Source organism: Squalius cephalus (assembly GCF_949319135.1).
Source record: "Squalius cephalus genome assembly, chromosome: 19".
Classification (NCBI taxonomy): domain Eukaryota; kingdom Metazoa; phylum Chordata; class Actinopteri; order Cypriniformes; family Leuciscidae; genus Squalius; species Squalius cephalus.
In genome coordinates, this window is record NC_137140.1 from 2,412,855 (window position 1) to 2,434,746 (window position 21,892).

A 21,892-nucleotide genomic window follows, 5' to 3' on the forward strand; every position below is an offset into this window, starting at 1 on the left:
TTCAGATTCTGGTTCTAGTTTATTTTGTGTAAAAATTAGTTTGAGATCATCAAACAATAATTGGCATTTCCATTGTGTTTTTTTATAATAGATGTTATGTCATCCTGGACATAACTTATTGTCATGGCTCCCTTCACGGAAGCATTACCGGATCCTGAGAACTAATACAGAAAGACTGAGGAGGAGTTTTTATCCTCAGGCAATCCGGCTATTAAATGAGGACACTTGATGAGTCTTTTAAGCCTCTTTTAAGAACTTTTGAACCACGTAAAAACACATACATTATTTATTTTTATTCATGTTTTTCTATTATTGGTTTATTTTGCTTTATTTTTCTTATTTGTTAGGGATGAGTTGTACAAAACCTTACCTTTTAGTAAACTCTGTGTACACAAACAATGTTGTCAATGCTCGGGTTCATGTGTAGAGCCGCTGGTGAGACTTCCAGCACAGTTTCATGTTGTGTCGAGCCTTCTTAGTGCTTTAAAAATAGCGATTTTGATGCTATCATAAAAGTGCCCCAAGCACTCCCATTCAAAAGGCATTTTGACCTAAAACGAAAATACGGTCAATCTTAAAAGTGCGTTTCCATTTTAATTATGCTTTTACACAAAAGTTTGACTCAATTTTGGTGAGAGTTACCCTTTAAAACTCATGTTTGATCACCAAAATTACATATTTAAACATTTTGTCCGTGAAAAAAAATGTCTTCATGCCTTAAAATATCTTGAATGTAACTCGACACCCTTGCCTCATTTAGTATGCGCGGTTCTATGAATATGCAAATGAGCCCCGCCTCCACTCACTCACTCAGCTCAGAGATCCACTGGTTGACGATCACACGTTGATCTGATTGGTTACAAGGTAGTTTGTGACGTCAGAAACACCAGCGATTTCAAAGCGTGTTTTTGAGACTGTCTTTGGTTCACTGCAGTTTTAAGGAGGAAATACTCAGCAATGCTGTCGACTTATGAATTTACACATGGTTTGTCTTAAAGCATATTAAAAACACCACATAGACACATAAACAACATTAAAAGCTGGATTTTCACCACAGGGGGACTTTAACAAACACAACAACCGTGACATCCATGACTCTGTTGAGTACTTGGATCATATAATATACATTTACTTTTCACAGATAACACAATACAGTGGTCTTTTTAGTGATCCCAAATGTTTTGAGCATTGAATTTCTATGACTTCTCCAGTTGGTAATATATACAGTATATATATATATATATATATATATATATATATATATAGGGTACAACGGGGCTAAAGGCACACCGGGGTAAAAAGCGCCTTTGATGTTATTTTCCTCTCAACCACTAGATGGCACAAAAACTTGATTCTGAGCTAATTTGATCTGATGTTATTTAAAATGTTATTTAAAATGTTTAAAATGACGAAGGTCTTGTTAATGATTTTCAGTTTTGTTCAAGGTAATTAATTTTTTTAATAACAGAAGAATATGCTGTCGAGGCGAAAGACACACTAATTAACATAATAATAAACCGCCGGATGACTTTTCCATTTTTTGACATGACATGGTTAGATTCAGATGGTAAATATCATATATTAAGTTTGGTGTCCACCTTAGAGATCATCATCATATTTATAATGAAACCACTATATTTGAAAATATGATACTGACCATATCATAATATAATTTATTGTTACAACTGTAAATATATATAAAAATATTATGGGATCTTCAATGCTTTCAAAATCTGAACTTTTTTAAATCTTTTTTTCTGTATATTTTATTAACATTTTTAATGACAGTGTATTTATTGAACAAACAAAATAAACAGAAAAGAATACAAACTTTGCTAGAGTGATTGTTTTGAACAAGTACTTAGACGTCATTAAAAACATTATTTTAGTTAAAGTATTTGTATAAATGTCGCCACCTCATACATTATGAGATTTTTAATAAACTACTTTTATGATTTATTTTCACACAAAACCTGTTACTCAATACATGTTCAATACAAACATATATATATATTTTCTGCAATCATACACTATGAAAGTAGTGAAAAGCACCTTTTTTTCTTATGGCGTGCCTTTAGTCCCATTATATCCTATAACAGTAACATATTTTATTAAAAAAACAAACAAAATTCATCCAAACATAAATGTTAAATAGCCGAGATTACCTGTATAAGACCTACTTCTAGAGATAAACTGTTGGTAATAATGAAAACACAATAGCTTTGGTGTTCATGGCTATTTATTCAGGTGAAGAGACACTAGCACCACTTCTTGATCATCAGTATGTGTAAACTTCACTTTTTAAATGAACATTTACAAATTAATTCATATCTACTTCTAAATTGCATGGCACAAAGCACAAGAAAAAAAAAAAAAAAAGATAATACTTTGAGGACAAAAGGAAGCGCAGACAAACAAAGTGTAATGCATGAGCAGTGTTGGTCAAACATCACTGAAGAACTGACGCAACCTCTCTCACGACCTCCGGGTTAATCCTTCAGCCTTCAGGAAGAGATCATGTGACCTGTGACCTTTAACCCTTGATGCAACACCCTTCAAACTGGAACCATCATTGGATAAAGAAAGTTCTAGAGAGTATCGGTTTGTTCAAGTATGAATATTTTAGTGTTTTCAGTTCAAATTCTGCACATTTAATTATTTGGTAACACTTTAATTTACAGTGTCCTGTTACATGTACTTACCATAGTAATAACAGTAAATTATGCATAATTACATGCAACTAACCCTCAACCAAACCCTAACCCTATAGTAAGTAGGGCTGTCAAACGATTAATCGCGATTAATCGCATCCAAAATAAAAGTTTGTTTTTACATAATATATGTGTGTGTATGGTGTATAATTATTTTCTATATATAAATACACACACATGCATGTATATATTTAAGAAATATTTGCATGTATATGCTGTGTATATATATTTATATTATATATCATTTATATTATATATAAATATTTTATATATAAATAACACATTTTTCTTAAATATATATGCATGTGTGTGTATTTATATATAGAATATAATTATACTCCATACACACACATATATTATGTAAACACAAACTTTTATTTTGGATGCGATTAATCGCGATTAATCGTTTGACAGCCCTAATAGTAAGTACATGTAGTTCATTAATATTACTACTTAAATATATAATTACAGTGTAACAATGACACCTTAAAATAAAGTGTACCCCACTTTACAATAAGGTTCATTAGTTAACATTAATGTATTAACTAACATGAACTAATCATGAGTGTCTCATGATTATAATCTCACACATCTGCAGATATATTATATCTATGCTACTGTGCAAATGTTTGGGGTCATTAAGATTTTTTAATTGTTTAGAAATTAAGATTTTTATCCAGCAAGGACGCATTTAATTGGTCAAAAGTGACAGTGAAGACATTTTTCAGTTACTAAAGGTTTCAGTTTCCACAAAGTAAAGCGAATGTTTTCAACATTGATAATAATCAGAAATGTTATTTTGAGCAGCAAATCAGAAATATATATATATTTTTTTAATTCAATCTAAAATAGCTGTTTTCTATGTGAATATATAGTAAAATGTAATTTATTCCTGTGATCAAAGCTGAATTTTCAGCATCATTACTCCAGTCTTCTTCAGAAATCACTCTAATATGATGATTTTGTGATCAAGAAACATGAAAACTTGGTGAAACTGTGAAACGTTTTATTCTTGATGGATTCTTTGATGAATTGGACGTTCAAAAGAACAGTATTTTATTTTAAATATAAATCTTTTGTAAGGTAATTTAGTCAATTTAATGAATCTTAACGACCCCAAACATTTCAACGGTCCGCTCTCATCCATGACAGCCAAAGGTAATGCACCTGCCAAACCATAAACCAAACACCTATCCTCAAAATGCATAAAAAGTTTATTAAAATATCCATTCCAAACTAATAAAGTATTAACCGAAATTAAAAAGCAACACTTTTTTTTTCTTCTTCACAGGCATTATAATAAAGCCATGTGCTCATAGCGTCCTCTAGTGTCAAGAGTGCAACACACACACACACACACACCCAGAGAAACACATGCATTCACATCTCACAACATACCCAGAGAAACACATGCATTCACATCACACAACATAAGACAGAACATTCAAACGTGTCTTGTACAGGCCACTGTAAAAAGTGATCAGTTCACTTACTTAAAAAAAATTGTAGACCCATTGCCTTAAGTAAATAAACGTAATGCTTAAATGAAAAAAATAAGTTATGTCAACTTGACAAGTAATTGACATGACTTAATTTTTCTGATTATGCATGAAGTTTATTTACTTAATAATTTTAAGACAACGGGTTTCCTCATTTTTTTTTAAAGTTACGTCAACTGATCCCTTTTTTCCAGTGGCTCTCCCTGAATTAAAACTATACTTCATAATAAAGGAATCATGCATTCATGTTAACATACCGAGAGAAAACCGGTGAAAAATCGTTCATGCTCGTGTTCGCATGTGCATACGTGAGGCTGGACGGGAGCGTAAAAAGTATTTCAATATTCAATCCCCTTTGTAGAAAGGCAGTGTATGCGTGATGTAAACGATGAATATGTGAGCTCTCTCTGAATGCACGTAAACAAATAAAAAGTCTTGCATGAAAAACTGTGTGTCCTATAAAAACACAGTGCGTTTCCCCGTCGTACAATGGATCATTACAGAATAGCACTGGATATGAGGGCTGATCATAGAGGAGCGGGTTACCCATCAGAGCTCGTTTCCCTGTCGTAGGAGAGCATGATGGGATGTTTTTTTCCCAGAGATTTGATAGAGAGAGTGACACACATCATAATCTAAAAACCACACACACCGGGGGGGAAACAATCCAACCGTCTCCATTGACTTTGCATTGTGTGAAGCTGCCGCCTCGTCATTTATGACTTGTAACTAAAAGACAAAACAGTGTCTAAAAGCTGCGGTGTGTGCAGCAAACAAGCTAAAAAAAAAACAGAAATACGTTTTTAGAAGCTGTCGACCCCTAAAAATGAGCTTTTAAAGGGATTGTTCACCCAGAAATGAAAGTTCTGTCAGTAATTACTCTCCCTCATGTTGTTCCAACCCCGTAAGACTTTCGTTCATCTTCTGAACACAAATTAAGATATTTTTGATTAAATCTGAGAGCTGTCTCACTCCTCCATAGGCTTCTAGGTAATTGAAACTTGCCGGCCCAGAAAGTTAGTAAAGACATCGTTAAAATAGTCCAAGTGACTCCAGTGGCTCAATCTTAAGTTTATCAAGCGACGAGAATACTTTTTGTGCGCAAAAACAAACTAAAATAACGATTTTATTCAACTCTTCATTTTCTTCTGTGTTTCTCTGAGTGAGTTCACGTAGTGTAACAGCACAGCGCTTCTGGGTTGTACGTCAGAACGGAGGCTCACTATTGGCCGACGCTGGTCATGTGATGCGTGTGATGCTGGCCAATAGTGAGCCTCCGTTCTGACGTAGTTATTTTTAAGGTTGAGCCACTGTAGTCACTTGGACTATTTTAAACATTGTCTTTACTAACTTTCTGGGCTGGCAAGTTTCAATAACAGAGGAGTGAGACAGCTCTCAGATTTAATCAAAAATATCTTAATTTGTGTTCCGAAGATGAACGAAGGTCTTACGGGGTTGGAACAACATGAGGGAGAGTAATTACTGACAGAGCTTTCATTTCTGGGTGAACTAACCCTATAAGTCATAAATGAGGAGGCGGCTTCACGCAAGGCAAACTCAATGGAGACGGTTGGCTTGTTTTCCACATTGTGTGCGTGTGGTTTTCAGATTGTGACGCGTGTCGCTCCGTCTCTATCAGATCTGGATTCCCTGTGGAAGGAGAGCATGATGGGATGTGATCTCATGTCTCACTGGCGTTTGCTGGCCAGAACGGCTCTCCAGTCGTCGGCCCAGGACAGAAGCCGGCGCTGCGAAGGGTTCTCCAGGTGTTTGTTGTGGCAGGCGGTGAAGAGAACGTGTTCCCACGTGGGATTGGGCTCCACACCTTCAACGGAAAAAAACACAGACTGTAAAAATAATATGGCATTACGGAGACCATGACATGTGGAAAATACTGTCTATCAGCCTATAGAAAATATCTCTCCTTTGCAAATTGCAAAGGAAAAACGGAAAAACTATAGACTGTAAACATATATGTGACCCTGGATCTCGAGTCGCACGGGTATATCTGTGGCAATAGCCAACTATACATTGTATGGGTCAAAATTATCGATTTTTCTTTTATCCCAAAAATCATGAGGATATTAAAGGGACAATGTGTAGTTTTTCAGGTATTTTATTATCTAAAATCAATATTTTTATTCATAAATATGTCCTCAATGGTGTACAAATACCTCTGCCAATGATCTGACTTATCCTCGTAAACGAAGAATTTATTATCTTTATATAAATGGGACGGGATTCCATGTAGTTCCGCCATCTTGAAAAACTATAATAGCAAAGAGGGACAAAAAGTACTAGGCTAATGCGTTTCCACAACGCGTTTTCATTCAGAGCCAGCGTCACGTGACTGAAGCCAGCAGAAGCGGAGGAGAAGAGCAGAGAGAGGCGCTTGTCACTGCCCCGGCAAGTTTAAAAGGCTGCACTGTACGGTTATTTATAATGGAGGAGTCCATACATATGCTGAGTCACAGGATAAGGAGTCCTCGTCGTCGAAAAAGTCCAAAATAGACCGTAAAAGAAAACGTGACCGGAGATTACAAAAACAAGGGTTAATGTCGGGATAGCTAATGCAGGAGAAAGCTTTCAAAAGCCAGTCTTCTCGACTGGTACGGTCTTAATTACAAGCTTTTTTTCATTGCTTGGTTGTGTACTTTATTATATAGACAGTAGAACATTTATAGTTAAAAGTTAAACAGGCTCTTTGATGAATAGCAGCTATTGAGTAAAGTAGAGAAGGCCCTAAAAACAAGGTTGTAAGTCTTGTTTGTTCAAAACTGTAACATTCGTTTGTTCATTGTGTCAAGTTTCAGTTTGTTTGAAATAACAAACCAGTTAACCTGAAGGAAAACTCGATGAAGTGCTATTAGAGGACATCCTGTCATAGCTTTTTGGTACATAACGGCTACCGTAGATGCAACACGCATTTGAAAAAGCGAGGCGTTGGAGAGCACTATTCGTTTGAATGCAAAATACAATTTCACCACTAGATGGGAGAAAATCCCACACAATGTCCCTTTAAACGTACACTATGTAATTTTTTTCGCCGCTAACCTCTTGCAATAACAAAGGCGTAGTTTGATGACGCAACATTTGCTAAGAATTATAGATCATGTCGTCAACGTCAAGCCGACCGATCTAATAATTTTTATGGATGACTGAATACATCGATGCCTTTATCATGACTGTGATATGAAGCAGTTCGGGATTGCTAAGAGACAGCTATCAGCTCCACACGCGACGCGAGTCCCGCGGATATAAAAGGAATATGGACATTTCATTCTACCGAACTACACGAGTGCAGAATAAACTCACAGGTCAGTTTATTAGACAAATTAAACTTGTGAGGTAACGCAGCGCTGTTTCACCTGGTCTAACATTACACTATCACACTAAACTGCATTTGAATGTGTTGAAATGTATGTGTTAGTTTGTCTGTATGAGACTAGCAGTAAGCTAGATCAACATTAGAATAACATACAGATCATATTCTAACATTTTATCATTGTTGAACTATAAAACATTGATTCGTTTTATGTAAATGTGCTCACCTGTTTAATAAAGTACATGTAGGAGCGGTCGAAGTCTCGGACGTGGAGCTCTCGTTTATATACTGTCTATGGGAGCTCTCGGCATCTCGAAAACACCGCGCTGATATTGATTCTCGTTTTAGTTCTCCTCTTTTATCCAAAGTCTGCTTGCCATGGTCCATAATGTTTGAACGAAACAACAACAGCGTGCAAATAGACATTGCGAACTACATTGTCCACGTCTGTCGCCTTGGTTACTATCAGAGGGCTCTGGTTGCTATGGCAGCACGAGCGGAAACCAGGGAGAACGCGGATATGACGCCATTGACTGCAACAAAACGGAAATAAAGAAACGTGACGTGTCTTCGAATTAAATAAAAATTTCTCCTGGTTTGAAAGTTGTTGGAAACAGTCGGGATAATGTAAGTACACAACTAAAAAAAATATCTAACATAGATATAGTGATTTTTGCTATTTTTAAAGCAGAAAAGTTACATATTGTGCCTTTAAGTAAAGATCATGTTCCATGAAGATATTTAGTAAATTTCCTACCGTAAATATATAAAACATTTATTTGTGTGAGTGGATGCAGCACAATCGCCAACATAATTATACAACTTTAAAGGAGATTTTCTCAATGTTTTGATTGTTTTGCACCTTTAAATTTTCAAACAGTCGTATCTCAACCCACTATTGTCCTATCATAACAAACCACACATCAATGGAAAGCTTATTTATTCAGCTTTCATGTGATATAAATCTCAATTTTAAAAAAATGTTACACATGTGACTAGTTTTGCGGTCCAGGGTCACATATGGATATAGTGTGCGTGATGTCACACATAGTGTTTCTGAAGCCCAAAGTGGGCGGAGCCGGTCGTCGCCATCTTGGCAGCGTTTCACTCCCGGCTGCGTTCCAGTCCAAAATCGTCATGCCCTTCACTCGCTAACTTCCCTCCGTCTTGTTCACTCGGATGTACGCCATTGCTTACGTTGCATGAGTGCCCACTACTGGCGGAAACTTCAATGGGCTGAACTGACCGTTCGCTAAGACCCGCCCCCTTTGGTTACTGTTGCTATGTCCGATAAGCCACGCCTCTCTCACGCCACACATGTTCTCACACAGTGAAACACACTGAGACAGGACAGACCAGCTTACTTTTGATATTAAACAAAGTTAAAAAAAATTATATTATGCCTTAGTGCTTAATAACAATTAACAATGTCGCAAAACATACCTAAAAATGCATTTTCTTTCACTTTAACTATATAAATAATCAGGATAAAAATAAAATTATTTTTATTACATGAATTAAAGTTTGATTGATTACATTAAGAATCACGAGAACAGCTTTAGATCAGGCATATTACTGGGGTCCTAAACTGGGACTCATCACTTCACCACACCGGATAAACGAAAACGGGCAAAAGGCGGATTAGCTGACGAGACGTGACGCTAACAGACAAACGGCTAGCAGTCGTACGGGCTGTGTTTAAAAGGGATATTGTCTCCAGACCTGCTATTATATCTTTTTGGATTTTTTTAGTATAAATTTATAATTAACAAATTAATATAAATTTAGTATAAATAAATGTAAATTCGGAGGAAACAAGCCTTTGTTTTTAATTTTAAGATCAGAAATTCAGCAATACCGAAACACAATATTGGGTTTGAAAAATAAGAAAGCTGCAAAGTGTGTTTCAATCTGTAAGCATTTGCACATTTTTGTTTAACTGTCAAGTTTGTCACTGTTTCTTTATATATGTCTTTTTTGTGTGTGTGTTTGTTTGTTTACTCATTACCTGACTGTAGTTGTAATTTTTAAAATAAAAAAATAAAAAACAGCTAGTAGTGACAGCAGCGGCAATCCACCTGTCAATCAAGAGGCCACGCCCTTAATTATGCAGAACTTTAAAGGGATAGTTCACTTTGAAATTAAATTTTGGTATGTTTTAGCTTTCCTCAAGGGCATCCAAGATGTAGGTGTCTTTGTTTCCGCAGTAGTTTCAATTTTGATATTTTTAGGTCAAACCGTTCTTGTCTGTCAGTCATTTAATGCAGGTCTATGGTCACTGTCTCAAAGAGCATGCACAGAGTCCAAATTAAACAATTCCCCATCGTAAGTACACATTGATGGCCTAAGACACGAAACGAGCGGTCGCTCTAGATGTCGCCTTGTCTACGGCAGTTCATTGGAACGAATGTCTTTAAGGCGGCATCTAGTGTATACATCTATGCACCAGTCTGCGCACACGTCACACACCAGGATGCGCGCGCGCCCTCAGATCACTTGGACGTGGCTGTGTATAAGAGGTAAAAACGATATAAATACTGTTCGTTTTCTCACACAAACCGCTCGTTTCGTGTCTTAGGCCATCAATGTGTACTTACGATGGGGAATTGTTTAATTTGGACTCTGTGCATGCTCTTTGAGACAGTGACCACAGACCTGCATTATACGACTGACAGACAAGAACGGTTTGACCTAAAAATATAAAAATTGAAACTACTGCGGAAAAAAAACACCTACATCTTGGATGCCCTTGAGGTAAGCTAAAACATACCAAAATTTTATTTCAAAGTGAACTATCCCTTTAAGGCTTAATATAATTTAAACGGATGAGTTATAAAAAAATTAACTCCTCTCACAGTCGTCATGAATAGCAAAATTAGCTATATAGACCAAAACCAGTTTTTGCACCAGGCTGTAAACATGTTTTATTCTGCTGTAAAATTGGATATTTTAACATGGAGGTCTATGGGATTGAGTCTCTTCTGCAGCCGGCCTCTAGTGGCCAGTCGATGAACTGCAGTTTAACTCACTTCCATGTTGATTCAAGAGAGAGATTGGAAAGTTGCCGCTTGGGAAAAACAAACGCGTGTTTGTGGATCACACGGACACCTGATCCACCACGGCAGCTCTTACTCACCGAGGATATCAGGCTTGTCGTCGATGAGGACGTCTCCGGTCACGATGGTCTTGTCTCGGGTCAGGATGATCTGCTCCAGGAACTCGGGGCCCAGATGCTTCTCTACCCATGCGTACTGTGGACAAACACACACAATGAGAGGAAACCGTGGAAATGGGAAGAAAATGCACTGAAATACCGACTCTAGTTGAAAACAGGATATTATATAAAATTATATCTTATAATATATAATCTCTATTATATTTTTAAAATCCTTAATGTATTGATTATTTAACAATAACTATATACATGTATAAAGTGCTGGTCAGAATTATTTGCCCCCTTGGTAAATATGATCAAAGATGGCTGTAAAAAATAAATCTGCATTTTTTTATCCTTTTGATACTTTATTTAAAAAAATTAGCAAAAATCTAACCTTTCATTGAAGTCAAAGTTTCAATTCTTTAAAGTCTTTTACTTCAATAAAAGGTTAGATTTTTGCTAATTTTTTTAATACAATATTTTTTATCGCCATCTTTGATCATATTTACCAAGGGGGCAAATAATTCTGACCAGCACTGTATCTGTATATATATATAACAATATATATATATATATAACAATATATATATATATATATAACAATATATATAACAATATATATATATATATATATATATATATATATATATATATATATATATATATATATATATATATATATATATACACACACAGTACATTCTACATACATAGTACATACAAACACATACAGAATATAATACACACACACATACATATAAACATACGTATATATATATATATATCCTGTAAATAAACAGTTATAGGATTAGTGCAGCAGATTAGTAAAAAAATCGTTCACTTTGGTATAGAAGCATGAAATTTGGCACAGATACTCTCTAAGGGCCACTATTTTGGAAAAAGGCGTTGGCCACTCAAAATTTCAATATGGTATTCAATGCTTATTATATCAATTATTCAAACAGTGATCCAAGCATACAATTTTATTCAAATATACTCTCTAAAGGACATGTTAATAGAAAAAGATGCTTGTCCCTCAAAAAATCCAAGATGGCCGCCATTTTTAAAGATGGCCACTGTTCCTGTCGAATATTAAGGTGAGACATGGCAGGCAAAAACATTGTTTTTTTTTTTACTGGTCAATTTTGAGATTTTTGGATATTTGTCTTCAATAACATGTCTTCTTTCAGACTGTGGTGAAAAAAAGTCCGAAATACACATTTAGGTCTTTATTTTACTACACTTTGTCTGTTTGCGTCTGTAGATTTCGCGTAAATTCAACAAAAGTTGTCGTTGTAAATCCTCCCGCCGATCCGCAATCTCTGTCTGCTCTCTGTCATCACAGGCACCGCTGGAAAGCTCTCTCTTCACTGTACAATGCTGTCGGATCCAAATATGGTCATTTCCTTTTTATCAGCAACCAATCGTGAAAGTAAAAGGGCTGAATGCGCAATCTCATTGGCTGATGATAAATCTTTAAAGCCCGTTTTCTCAAAATGACCTTTCTCTCATACTCCAAGTCTGAAATCTCCACTTCAGTAGCACCTATATACACCAATCTTTCCAGTCTTGTACCTAGTTATATTATGAAGACATTTACAGAGGGATCTGTAAATATATTATTCCTAGCCTGATTTATATAACATTTTATTCCAAAAAACATGGCGAAAATCATTTTTTAAGGCTATTGACAGTATATTATGATTTACAGGATAACAAAAGTAGATATCCATAAATGCCTCTGTATTTTTTCCCCATCTAATATGTGAACACAATGAAAAAATAATTTTTAATCTGGCTTTATCCAATACTCAGATTTCATTTTTTTAAATATATACAAATTAGCGCATATTTAATTAGATATTGCCTAATTTGCATATTTAAACATTAAATTACAGAAAACTTTTAATACATTTTTTTCTCATCTTAATGTAGGTAATCAACTGGGAAAGTTTCATGGTGATATCTGCTAGTTATAATTTTTACCCTATTCACCCGTAGTGTCTCGCCTTAATTATTTAAATTGTTAAAATGGTGATGCAAGCATACAATTAGGCAGAAATACTCTTAAAGGAACACTCTCTTGGAAAAAGGTATGTGCCACTCAAAAATTCAGGATGGCCACCATTTTCAAGATGGCCACCATTTCTGTCAAATAGTTATAATGTCTGCTTTGTCTGCCTCCTCTTCTTTGACCTGTCCAGCTTAGTTAAACTGGCCAGGGATATAAAATCCCCGCCGGCATAGCTCTCAGGTTCAATGGAGTTCATACACAAGCCTCTCCACCACGGCAAAGTGTAGTCCACAGAGAGGAAGGGCCACTGTTAGAAAAAAGGATACGCTGCTGGTACAGGTTGCACATACAGTGGGGAGAACAAGTATTGGATACACTGCTGATTTTGAAGGTTTTCCTACTTACAAAGTATGTAGAGGTCTGTAATTTTTATCATAGGTACACTTCAACTGTGAGAGACGGAAATCCAGAAAATCACATTGTATGATTTTTAAATAATTAATTTGCATTTTATTGCATGACATAAGTATTTGATCACCTACCAACCAGTAAGAATTCCGACTCTCACAGACCTGTTAGTTTTTCTTTAAGAAGCCCTCCGGTTCTCCACTCATTATCTGTATTAACGGCACCTGTTTGAACTCGTTACCTGTATACCTGTACACACACTCAATCAAACAGACTCTAACCTCTCCACAATGGCCAAGACCAGAGAGCTTTGTAAGGACATCAGGGATAAAATTGTAGACCTGCTTAAGGCTGGGATGGGCTACAGGACAATAGGCAAGCAGCTTGGTGAGAAGGCAACAACTGTTGGCGCAATTATTAGAAAATGGAAGAAGTTCAAGATGACGGTCAATCTCCCTCCATCTGGGGCACAATGCAAAATCTCACCTCGTGGGGCATCAATGATCATGAGGAAGGTGAGGGATCAGCCCAAAACTACACGGCAGAACCTGGTCAATGACCTGAAGAGAGCAGGGACGACAGTCTCAAAGAAAACCATTAGTAACTAGTGATCGACCGATATATCGGTCGGGCGATAAATCGGGCCGATATTTGCGGGTTTGACGTGTATCGGCATCGGCCGATACGCGGCTGCTGTGTTCGGCGATAGTTTTTTTTCCCGGCATTAATTACAGACAGGCGTCCACAGGCAGCTCTGTGTTGCTGGAGAGCTGCAGTTCACGTGCAGCCCATGCACTGCCCCTCCCACACTAGCAGAGTGCTGGAAGCCTCTTCAAGACAACGGTTAGTTTTAAAATTTCAAAGCATCTTTTTAACTGTTTGACTTAGCTGAAATACACTTTGAAAGTGGAAACACGTTGCTCTATATGTGCGTGCAACTATAGCTAAGCAAATTTGTGGGTCCAAATGGAAAACGCAAATGCCTCATCTATAAAACTACTTGTCATTGTATTTAGGGAGCTGCAAATAGCTAAGTTTGAGGCTATCCATATGCATACGGCAGCTGTTACAAACACTGGTCAGAGGATTAAATAATGCCGACGTTGTTTGGTGATTCCGTTATATTTGTGGGAGTTTTATTCAGAGACCACCTGGCTGAGGTTTGGACGTGTGCTCATAAAAGAAGCGACACGGTTGAAACACGCATGCGATGCAGCGCACTCGTTTGTCCAGGCGCTCCTATGCCGTGGTGAGATGAAAACATCTAAACTTTTCAGAATGCCGCAAGCGCACGCAGGTCATGTGACAAAAAAACAACTGACCTTTCCATGACAACATCGAAAGCTCGGCCGAACAGCGGATCATAGCTGGACAGGGCGGGTTTTTATTTCTCATCTCCATAAATATATGTAGTTGTAAAGGGCTAGAAATAAATTAATCCTTACTTCCTCGTCATCATGGAGAGAGCAGTTCGTGGTTGCATAGCAACAACAGACGCAACCGCTTGTAGAAGCGGCGCGGCCGTGCTTTCCACACGTTTTAGATGCCAAATATTAAGTTCTGCTTTTCTGATGTATCAAATACTTGCAAGAAAATGCAAATTAATTACTTAAAAATCATACAATGTAATTTTCTGGATTTTTGTTTTAGATTCCGTTTTAGATTGTAAGTGGGAAAACCTGCAAAATCAGCAGTGTATCAAATACTTGTTCTCCCCACTGTATCTGCGAGAGGGAAGGCGGAAGGACCATCAGAATTAAGACTGGTTTCAACAATATAGGTGACCAGTTCAGAAAGAGCCATAAGAAAGATGGCTGGTTGAATTGTTTCACTCTGTGACTCTTTCTCAAGCCTTCTGAGGTGGAGTTTCTCTCTGTTGTAAAGATGAATGAGACACAAATGATGGTATTTCAGCTCCTGTTTCAATTCATACCAATAGCCTGAGGGCGCTATATGCACAAAAAATAATCCATATATGGAACATGAAGAAGAGCCATGATCATGTGACATTCCAGGACGTCACTGCTACACACAAAGCTACAGAGATCCCGCTGTAATATGCAGATTAAAGATGTTTTGAAGACAATAAACATGTTTGCTATGATATTTGATTTGCCTGTGTTCTTCAAGCCATGCCAGGTATTTTCATAATAATAGATTATATTTATAATGTAATGTTAATCGATATAGACTTTATCATCGTGCATAAAACTATAAATAATGTTTTCTGTCTGAATTTTTTTTTATCTGAAGCCAAATTAGATCACAGAAGATTATTTAAAACACTCGATTGCGTTATGAAGTAAGTTTGGAGCACAAACATGGTTTTAATCTCATAAATGGTCGTGTATTGATGGTGTGCTAAGCTAACATGCTAGCTAGCCCAGGTGCACCTGCCACCAGGGGTTATTCTTTTATGAATTTTGTTCTAAATAAGAATGCTTACTGATATGTTTTAGTGCATTTGACCACTATTTAGTGCACTTCAAATGTGAAGTGAGAACTTTGATAAAAGAAATTAGGGATTGAAACCCTATGAATAGCCTGTGAATAGCCAGTCGTTAGTAACTATAATGCAGACAAAAGAAATGCATATTTCGAGCCATAACCAGGCTGGAGAGGTGTGAATGTGTGCAGGGGGAGACTGAGACTGAATGGGGCTCGTTTGCACCACAAAACAATAGAGACAAAAGACTGAATGGATGCTTAGACGATGACTAAACATCAGTAGCATTTTTAGAGTAGCCTAATCAAAATAAAGTCATGACATGATCTTGAAAAACATTTAACTAAATACAGAGTTTTAGACTTATTATCTTCATATTTTAAATATAACATGGTCAGACATGTGGCTTTAGCTGTAGTGCATTTCTAGATTGCTCCAGTGCCAACTTCAATTTTATTTTCATTAATATGTTTCATAAAAAAAAAATTCTAATAACTTTACAAAACTTTTAAGCTATTTAAAAAAAAAATCATTATGACAATAATTAATTCTACATTTACAATAAACTACCAGGTGTCAGCTTTCAAATGAGATCATACTTGTGCTTTTAGTGCAAAGGGTTCATGAACTGTATCTGTTTTAGTTTGGGTATGTCATTTCTGGGGATTTTTCAAAAGTGGGGTTGCAGCTTAACAGGTTAAGAATATTTGTACCAAATTTCATGATAGCATCACTTTTTGAAAAAAAAAAAATTAAGGATTCAAGAAAAATGGCGGCCATCTTGAAAAATGGCGGCCATCTTGAAAAATGGCTGCCATCTTGAAAAATGGTTGCCATCTTGAAAAATGGTTGCCATCTTGAAAAATGGTTGCCATCTTGAAAAATGGTTGCCATCTTGAATTTTTGAGGGACAAGCACCGTTTTCCCAAAAAAACATTCTGAAGAGAGTATTTTCACAAAATGTAATAGAGCCCTGCACGGGCCTCAAATTTAGGCCCGAGCCCGGCCCTGGCCCGAGACGCTCAAGCCCTAGCCCGACCCGTGTCCGACAGCTCATCAGAATTATCAGCCCGAGTCCGACCCGAGCCCGTTTTTTTTCTTTTTTTTTTTTTCTTTTCATTACACAGCGGCAGCCTGCCCTATTTGCAGCCATTAAAATAGCTCAGTTTTGTTAGTTATGTTTCTTTGTTAGTTATGTAAATTAATGTTTCTTTTCATTTCTTTATTAGGTTAATTTAGACAAATGTTTGGAGCATTTTTTTTTTAAATGACGACCAAGCAAACCGAGCCGACAGCAAGTAAAACATGTTTGATCAATTGAGCCTCTCAAATCAATGCTATAATACTTTACTTGTCTACAATAAAATCAATAGATATAAAAAACTTCAAGCATATCACACAGACAGTTAGTTTAATAAATGTTTATTTATTAAACCACAGTGAGTCAATTTTTTATTTTTTTTTAAATACTGAGGCAGGCTCAGGCTGCTCGCAACAGCGCTTGCAAACGAAATGAGCAATAGCCTATAAACAAATTAAATTAAATAAATTAAAAACAAACTTGCAGATTATCTTACCTCAAAAATGCACCACAGAACATGGCCATTCTTTTTTCCAGTGGTTTCCAACAGTTAAACGAAAACAAAGTCCAATCAAACGAAAAACATCAGAGGTTTCCAACAGTTAAACGAAAATAAAGTCCAATCAAACGAAAAGTTAGAACAGTCTCTAACAGAGCATCGTGGAGAAAAAGAATAGCTAAGCATCCACAGTGGAAGGTTTTAACCCAGTCCTCCTTTCTTCTATCACAAATTTTTCTCACGCACGCAATTTTTCTCTTAATATTCTCCATTATTTGCACATGAGGTGAATCTTGGGTCGCGCTGACGGGAAACCTTCTGTGTGCGTGCGTGAGACAGACTGTCATGTCAGTCATATGTCAGTGTAATTTTAAGATTAGCTCATGGCTATAATGGCCAGTATTTAAAACACGTTTTAAGTGCAGGGCACGTCCAGTTCCCGCGCGCGAGCAGAGAGATTCGCGCTCGGCACATTATATTCCGTGTGCGAGCAGAGAGATTCGCGCTCGCGCATTATATTAATGTAGCCTACTTTCACGCTACAATAATGCGCTCTCGACATTTGACAGGAAAATAATGCCATAAGTTATGAGGTTACGAAATTTCTTTCTATGTTTGTTTTTCTATCGTCAACGTCAACTTCTCATATTTTTTTTTAATTAATGTCTAAAAATATAAAAAGCAGGATAACCCAAAAAGGGCCCGAGGCCCGGCCCGCATTTTAACTATGACGTGAAAATTGGCCCGAAGCCCGGCCCTAGGGGCGTAAAAAAGTCGGGGCCCGTCGGGCTCGGGCTGAAATGCAGGGCTCTAAAATGTAATGCCTACATCACTGTTTGAACGATTGACATAATGAGCATTTGACAGAAATAGCGGCCATCTGGAAAAAATGGCCGCCATGTTGAATTTTTGGATGGCCAACGTCTTTTTCCCAAAGAGTGACCCTTAGAGAGTATCTGTGCCAAATTTCATGCTTCTATACCAATTTGAACGATTCTCTCGAAATATGCCATTAATCTGCTGCACTAGATTTCAAGAAAAGTTATTATGCAAAAATTGATCAAGTGAACTTTTTTTTTTTATTATTATTAATTGATATAACAGAAAAGGGGAATACAGAGACATTTGAATCCGTAAAACAAAAAGATCATTATTCTGCATCCTATATCACATATCAATCATATTTCTAATACATTAAGTATCCTTTTCAGCAGTTTAGATGTCTTTAGAGCTTTTCGATTGTTTTGTATTGAAGTTAGAGAGTCATAAAAAAATCTTCAGATCAGTGGAAAATAGTCTACCATTTGGTACAGTCGACATACATTTTGCTTTATGCATATGATATTTTCCAAATAGAATAAGAAGTTTAATTATATTATCCATTTCCAATAAACCAGAATCACAATCCATAAACAAGACCATTACATCAGTTATTGTGACAAACTTATAAAATATCTCAAAAAGAAACCAAGAAACATGGGACCAAAATAATTTAGTATAATTACAACTGAAAAATAAGTGTACAATTGTTTCATTTTCTTCTTTACAGAAACTGCATAAATGGCGAAAACCAGTCTTTAAACATACTAATAAAATCATTACATGGATAGTATCTGTTTATTATTTTAAAGTGAGTTTCTTTGACTTTATTAGGAATTACATATTTATTTATATCGGACCACAAATTCTTAAAAACAAGGAAGTGGTAATCCTGTTTCCACTTCACCATTGCCTTAGGTGAAGAACTCTTTTCTTTGATTAAAATTCTTATGATATATTATAAAAAAAGTCAGACTAGGAAGAGAACCAATTACAGGATTATACATCTTTTCGTTTTTTTTTTTTTTTTTAATATAGAGTAGTTAAAACTTGAGTAGCAGTTTTGTTAAAGTATTTTTTTTCCAAAATACTAAGAAACAACAGAAGAATAACTGCCTAAGATTTTTGATGATATTTTCTGTGTTATAAAATATCAAGATATTGCATCACACTTACATTTTTTGACGATTTACTGATATTACGAGACAAAAAATGATTGTGACGTCACTGACCCCGAAAATCAGACCAACATGCATCTACAGTCAAACCAAAGATTATTCAGACACCAGATTTTATTTTATTTTTTATTTTTATCTAGTGTGTGCAGGACACTATAGTTCATTTGAGGAGAGCAAAATAAAGTAAACTGTGACATATTATGCCCACAAATTCTTCATACAGTGACTACCAGTAACATTTGGGACCAGAAATGATTGGGACACTTTGAGCTGATCATGTTTTGCTGAAGTGTGTTTTCTTTAATTGCTAATGCTCTTTTTACACACAGACTGAACACAATGAAGCATTGCTTGGTGATTGGTCGAGCTAAACTGGTATTATCTAATTGTGTAGTTAAATTTAACAGCTGACAGATATTCAACATAATTCATGTGTGAGACAGTCTAACAGAAGGACGGACAAAACCAGTCAAATATCAACTGAGTTCTGCTCATATTTTATTACCATTTTCTAAACTATAGCGAATAAACTGTGATAATGTGAGAAATGTTGAAGGCGTCTGAATACATTTAGGTTTGACTGTATAAATGAAGCTCAGTTTAAGAGAATCTCACCTTTTCATACGGGCAGAAGCTGTAATGCTTTATTGGACTGGTGCAGATGAAGACATCTGTACTGGGGAAGAGAAGAGAAAGTAAGTCAGATGGTAATATCCAGACAAACATTTACTCAAGGGAGATCGTCTATTACCAGCTGCGCTTATCTGTCTATTATGCAAGATCTTCTGGAGGGTGGCGGGTTTATAATAGGGCGATTTAGGTATTTGATTTCCATGATTGCAACAAATAAAATTAATGACATAACTAGTTGAAATCTTACTTCTCCATCTTGGACATCTCCTTCAGCGCCTCGACTCCTCCGGGAAGAGGCTCCAGGTCCATGAAGAAGTTTTTTGACTCCCAAATGCTGATGGCCTTGTCCTGCAATCAGAGCAAACTTTGATTAGAAGTTAAAGAAAATTTTGTTTTCTTTGTGTGGCAGCTCACTATTCCTGATGAATGTTAAAGTCCCCCTGTAGTCAATAATTTTAGCACTTAAAACTCATCTTTGGTCACCAAAATGACGTTTAAAAATAAATTCCTTGAAAAAAAAAAATGTCTTCATGTCTTAAAATATCTTGAATGTAACTCGACACCCTTTGCTCATTTAGTATGCGTGGTTCTATGAATATGCAAATGAGCCTCGCTTCCACTCACTCAGCTCAGAGATCCACTCGTTGACGATCACACGTTGATCTGATTGGTTACAAGGTAGTTTGTCAATAAAATAAAATAAATTTGAAAAAGTCAAGTAAAAGCCTGTTAGTATTACTGTAAAAACCTTCAGTGTCTCTCTGCTGTCAAATCTGCACTGATTTTTATTAAATAAACTTTGATATCGTTAGTAATATTTCAACTGGACTGAAGCAGGTTTACTTGATTATCCATACATAATTTTTTTGAAAAATCATGAGTATTAAATATAATGATCAGGTTTATTTGTTCATCTCTCAATCATTGCGTTATAGGCCTATGTTTTAAAACTACAGAGCTTTGATAATAAAACTATGCATTTATATATAGGCTAATCTTACTAAGACATGATATTTACTAAGTTATTTATGCATTTTATGTTAGTATCTGCTGTACTGTTTGTTATAAAGGTCTCATTGATTTACATTTGGCAGATATTGATATTTATATGCATAAACATCAGTTATAAATATCTCTTTGATTTGCATTACAAGCATCAGAATTCCATCACGTTTTGTCCATATAAATATCAGAATCTGCAGCAAATTACATATTTTTGTAATGTTTTTTCCTCCATATTCTCACTATATAATACATATAAAACACATACACAAAACTTATTTTTTAAATACTATATTTAGTCTTAAGGTTCAATAAACTCTTCCATTTCACCAAACAGACTATTATTTCACACGTCTGACACACACACACTTACACACAGGTCACTCCTCATGTCTCCATACTGTGTGGACACCCAGAATCCTCTTCTGTCCTCTAATGATATAAAAGGCTCGTTGGGAAACCTCGCCTTAAACTTCTTCAGGAATCCCCCCTCGAAGTCCGCGATGACCCCGTCCATGTCCACCAGAACTCGCAGTCTTCTGCTGTTCGTACACATATTTACTCTGCTTTGATAGTGAAAGTGGAACGAGGAAGGGCTCCTCTTGAGCCACCGTACAATCCTCGGCAATAAACTCATCATAAACCTCTTAATAACCGTCCAAATCCAACGTTAGTCACTTGACAGTGTGCATTAACCCATATGCTAGTGATGCCGATTGCTAGCACATCTCATTATGTTGGCTCTCTATTGTTTTGCACATTGTAAACGCGTTTGTGCGACTCTTGCGGAGTCTTTTGTTAGTTTCTGTGGGGTCAGAGGGTCTCATGTTTTTCCAGCGGTCGCTGGTGTTGAATAACAGTGTTGACCTCCCGAATCTGCATTTGTTTACAGCAGAGCAAATGTCAGCTAAAGTCAAACGCGGAGTATTTGCGAAATGAAGCACGTTATTGATACAGTAGTGTGTGTGATTTTTAATCTGACCACTTTGTTTACATACTCAAAATCATGCTGAAAACTAGTGGCTATTTTGCTCTACGCCGTCAGTGAACAACAAACCGAGGCTATTTGCGAAAAGAGAGATCGCGCACTCGTTTAGGATTCTCTAGTATCCGTTGGACC

At 36.3% G+C, this 21,892-nt stretch overlaps 1 protein-coding gene across 1 annotated transcript; it reads right to left on the bottom strand.

Moving 5' to 3' along the window:
* Positions 1-5,772: 5,772 nt before the first annotated feature.
* nt5m (5',3'-nucleotidase, mitochondrial) lies at positions 5,773-21,892 on the bottom strand. The gene is made up of 5 exons (XM_079852032.1): positions 21,146-21,892; positions 20,018-20,118; positions 19,753-19,813; positions 10,672-10,786; positions 5,773-6,035 (listed from the first exon to the last, which is right to left on the bottom strand). Exons 1-5 carry the CDS (start codon positions 21,410-21,412, stop codon positions 5,899-5,901), a joined length of 681 nt encoding a protein of 226 aa, XP_079708158.1. The 5' UTR covers positions 21,413-21,892; the 3' UTR covers positions 5,773-5,898.

Excerpts from the sequence above, each read along its gene's own strand:
- nt5m (XM_079852032.1), bottom strand. The coding sequence starts at position 21,412 with ATGATGAGTTTATTGCCGAGGATTGTACGGTGGCTCAAGAGGAGCCCT. Across the intron at positions 10,787-19,752 it reads GCTTCTGCCCGTATGAAAAG|TACGCATGGGTAGAGAAGCA; the intron begins GTGAGATTCTCT and ends GTTTGTCCACAG. Across the intron at positions 6,036-10,671 it reads CGACAAGCCTGATATCCTCG|GTGTGGAGCCCAATCCCACG; the intron begins GTGAGTAAGAGC and ends TTTCCGTTGAAG.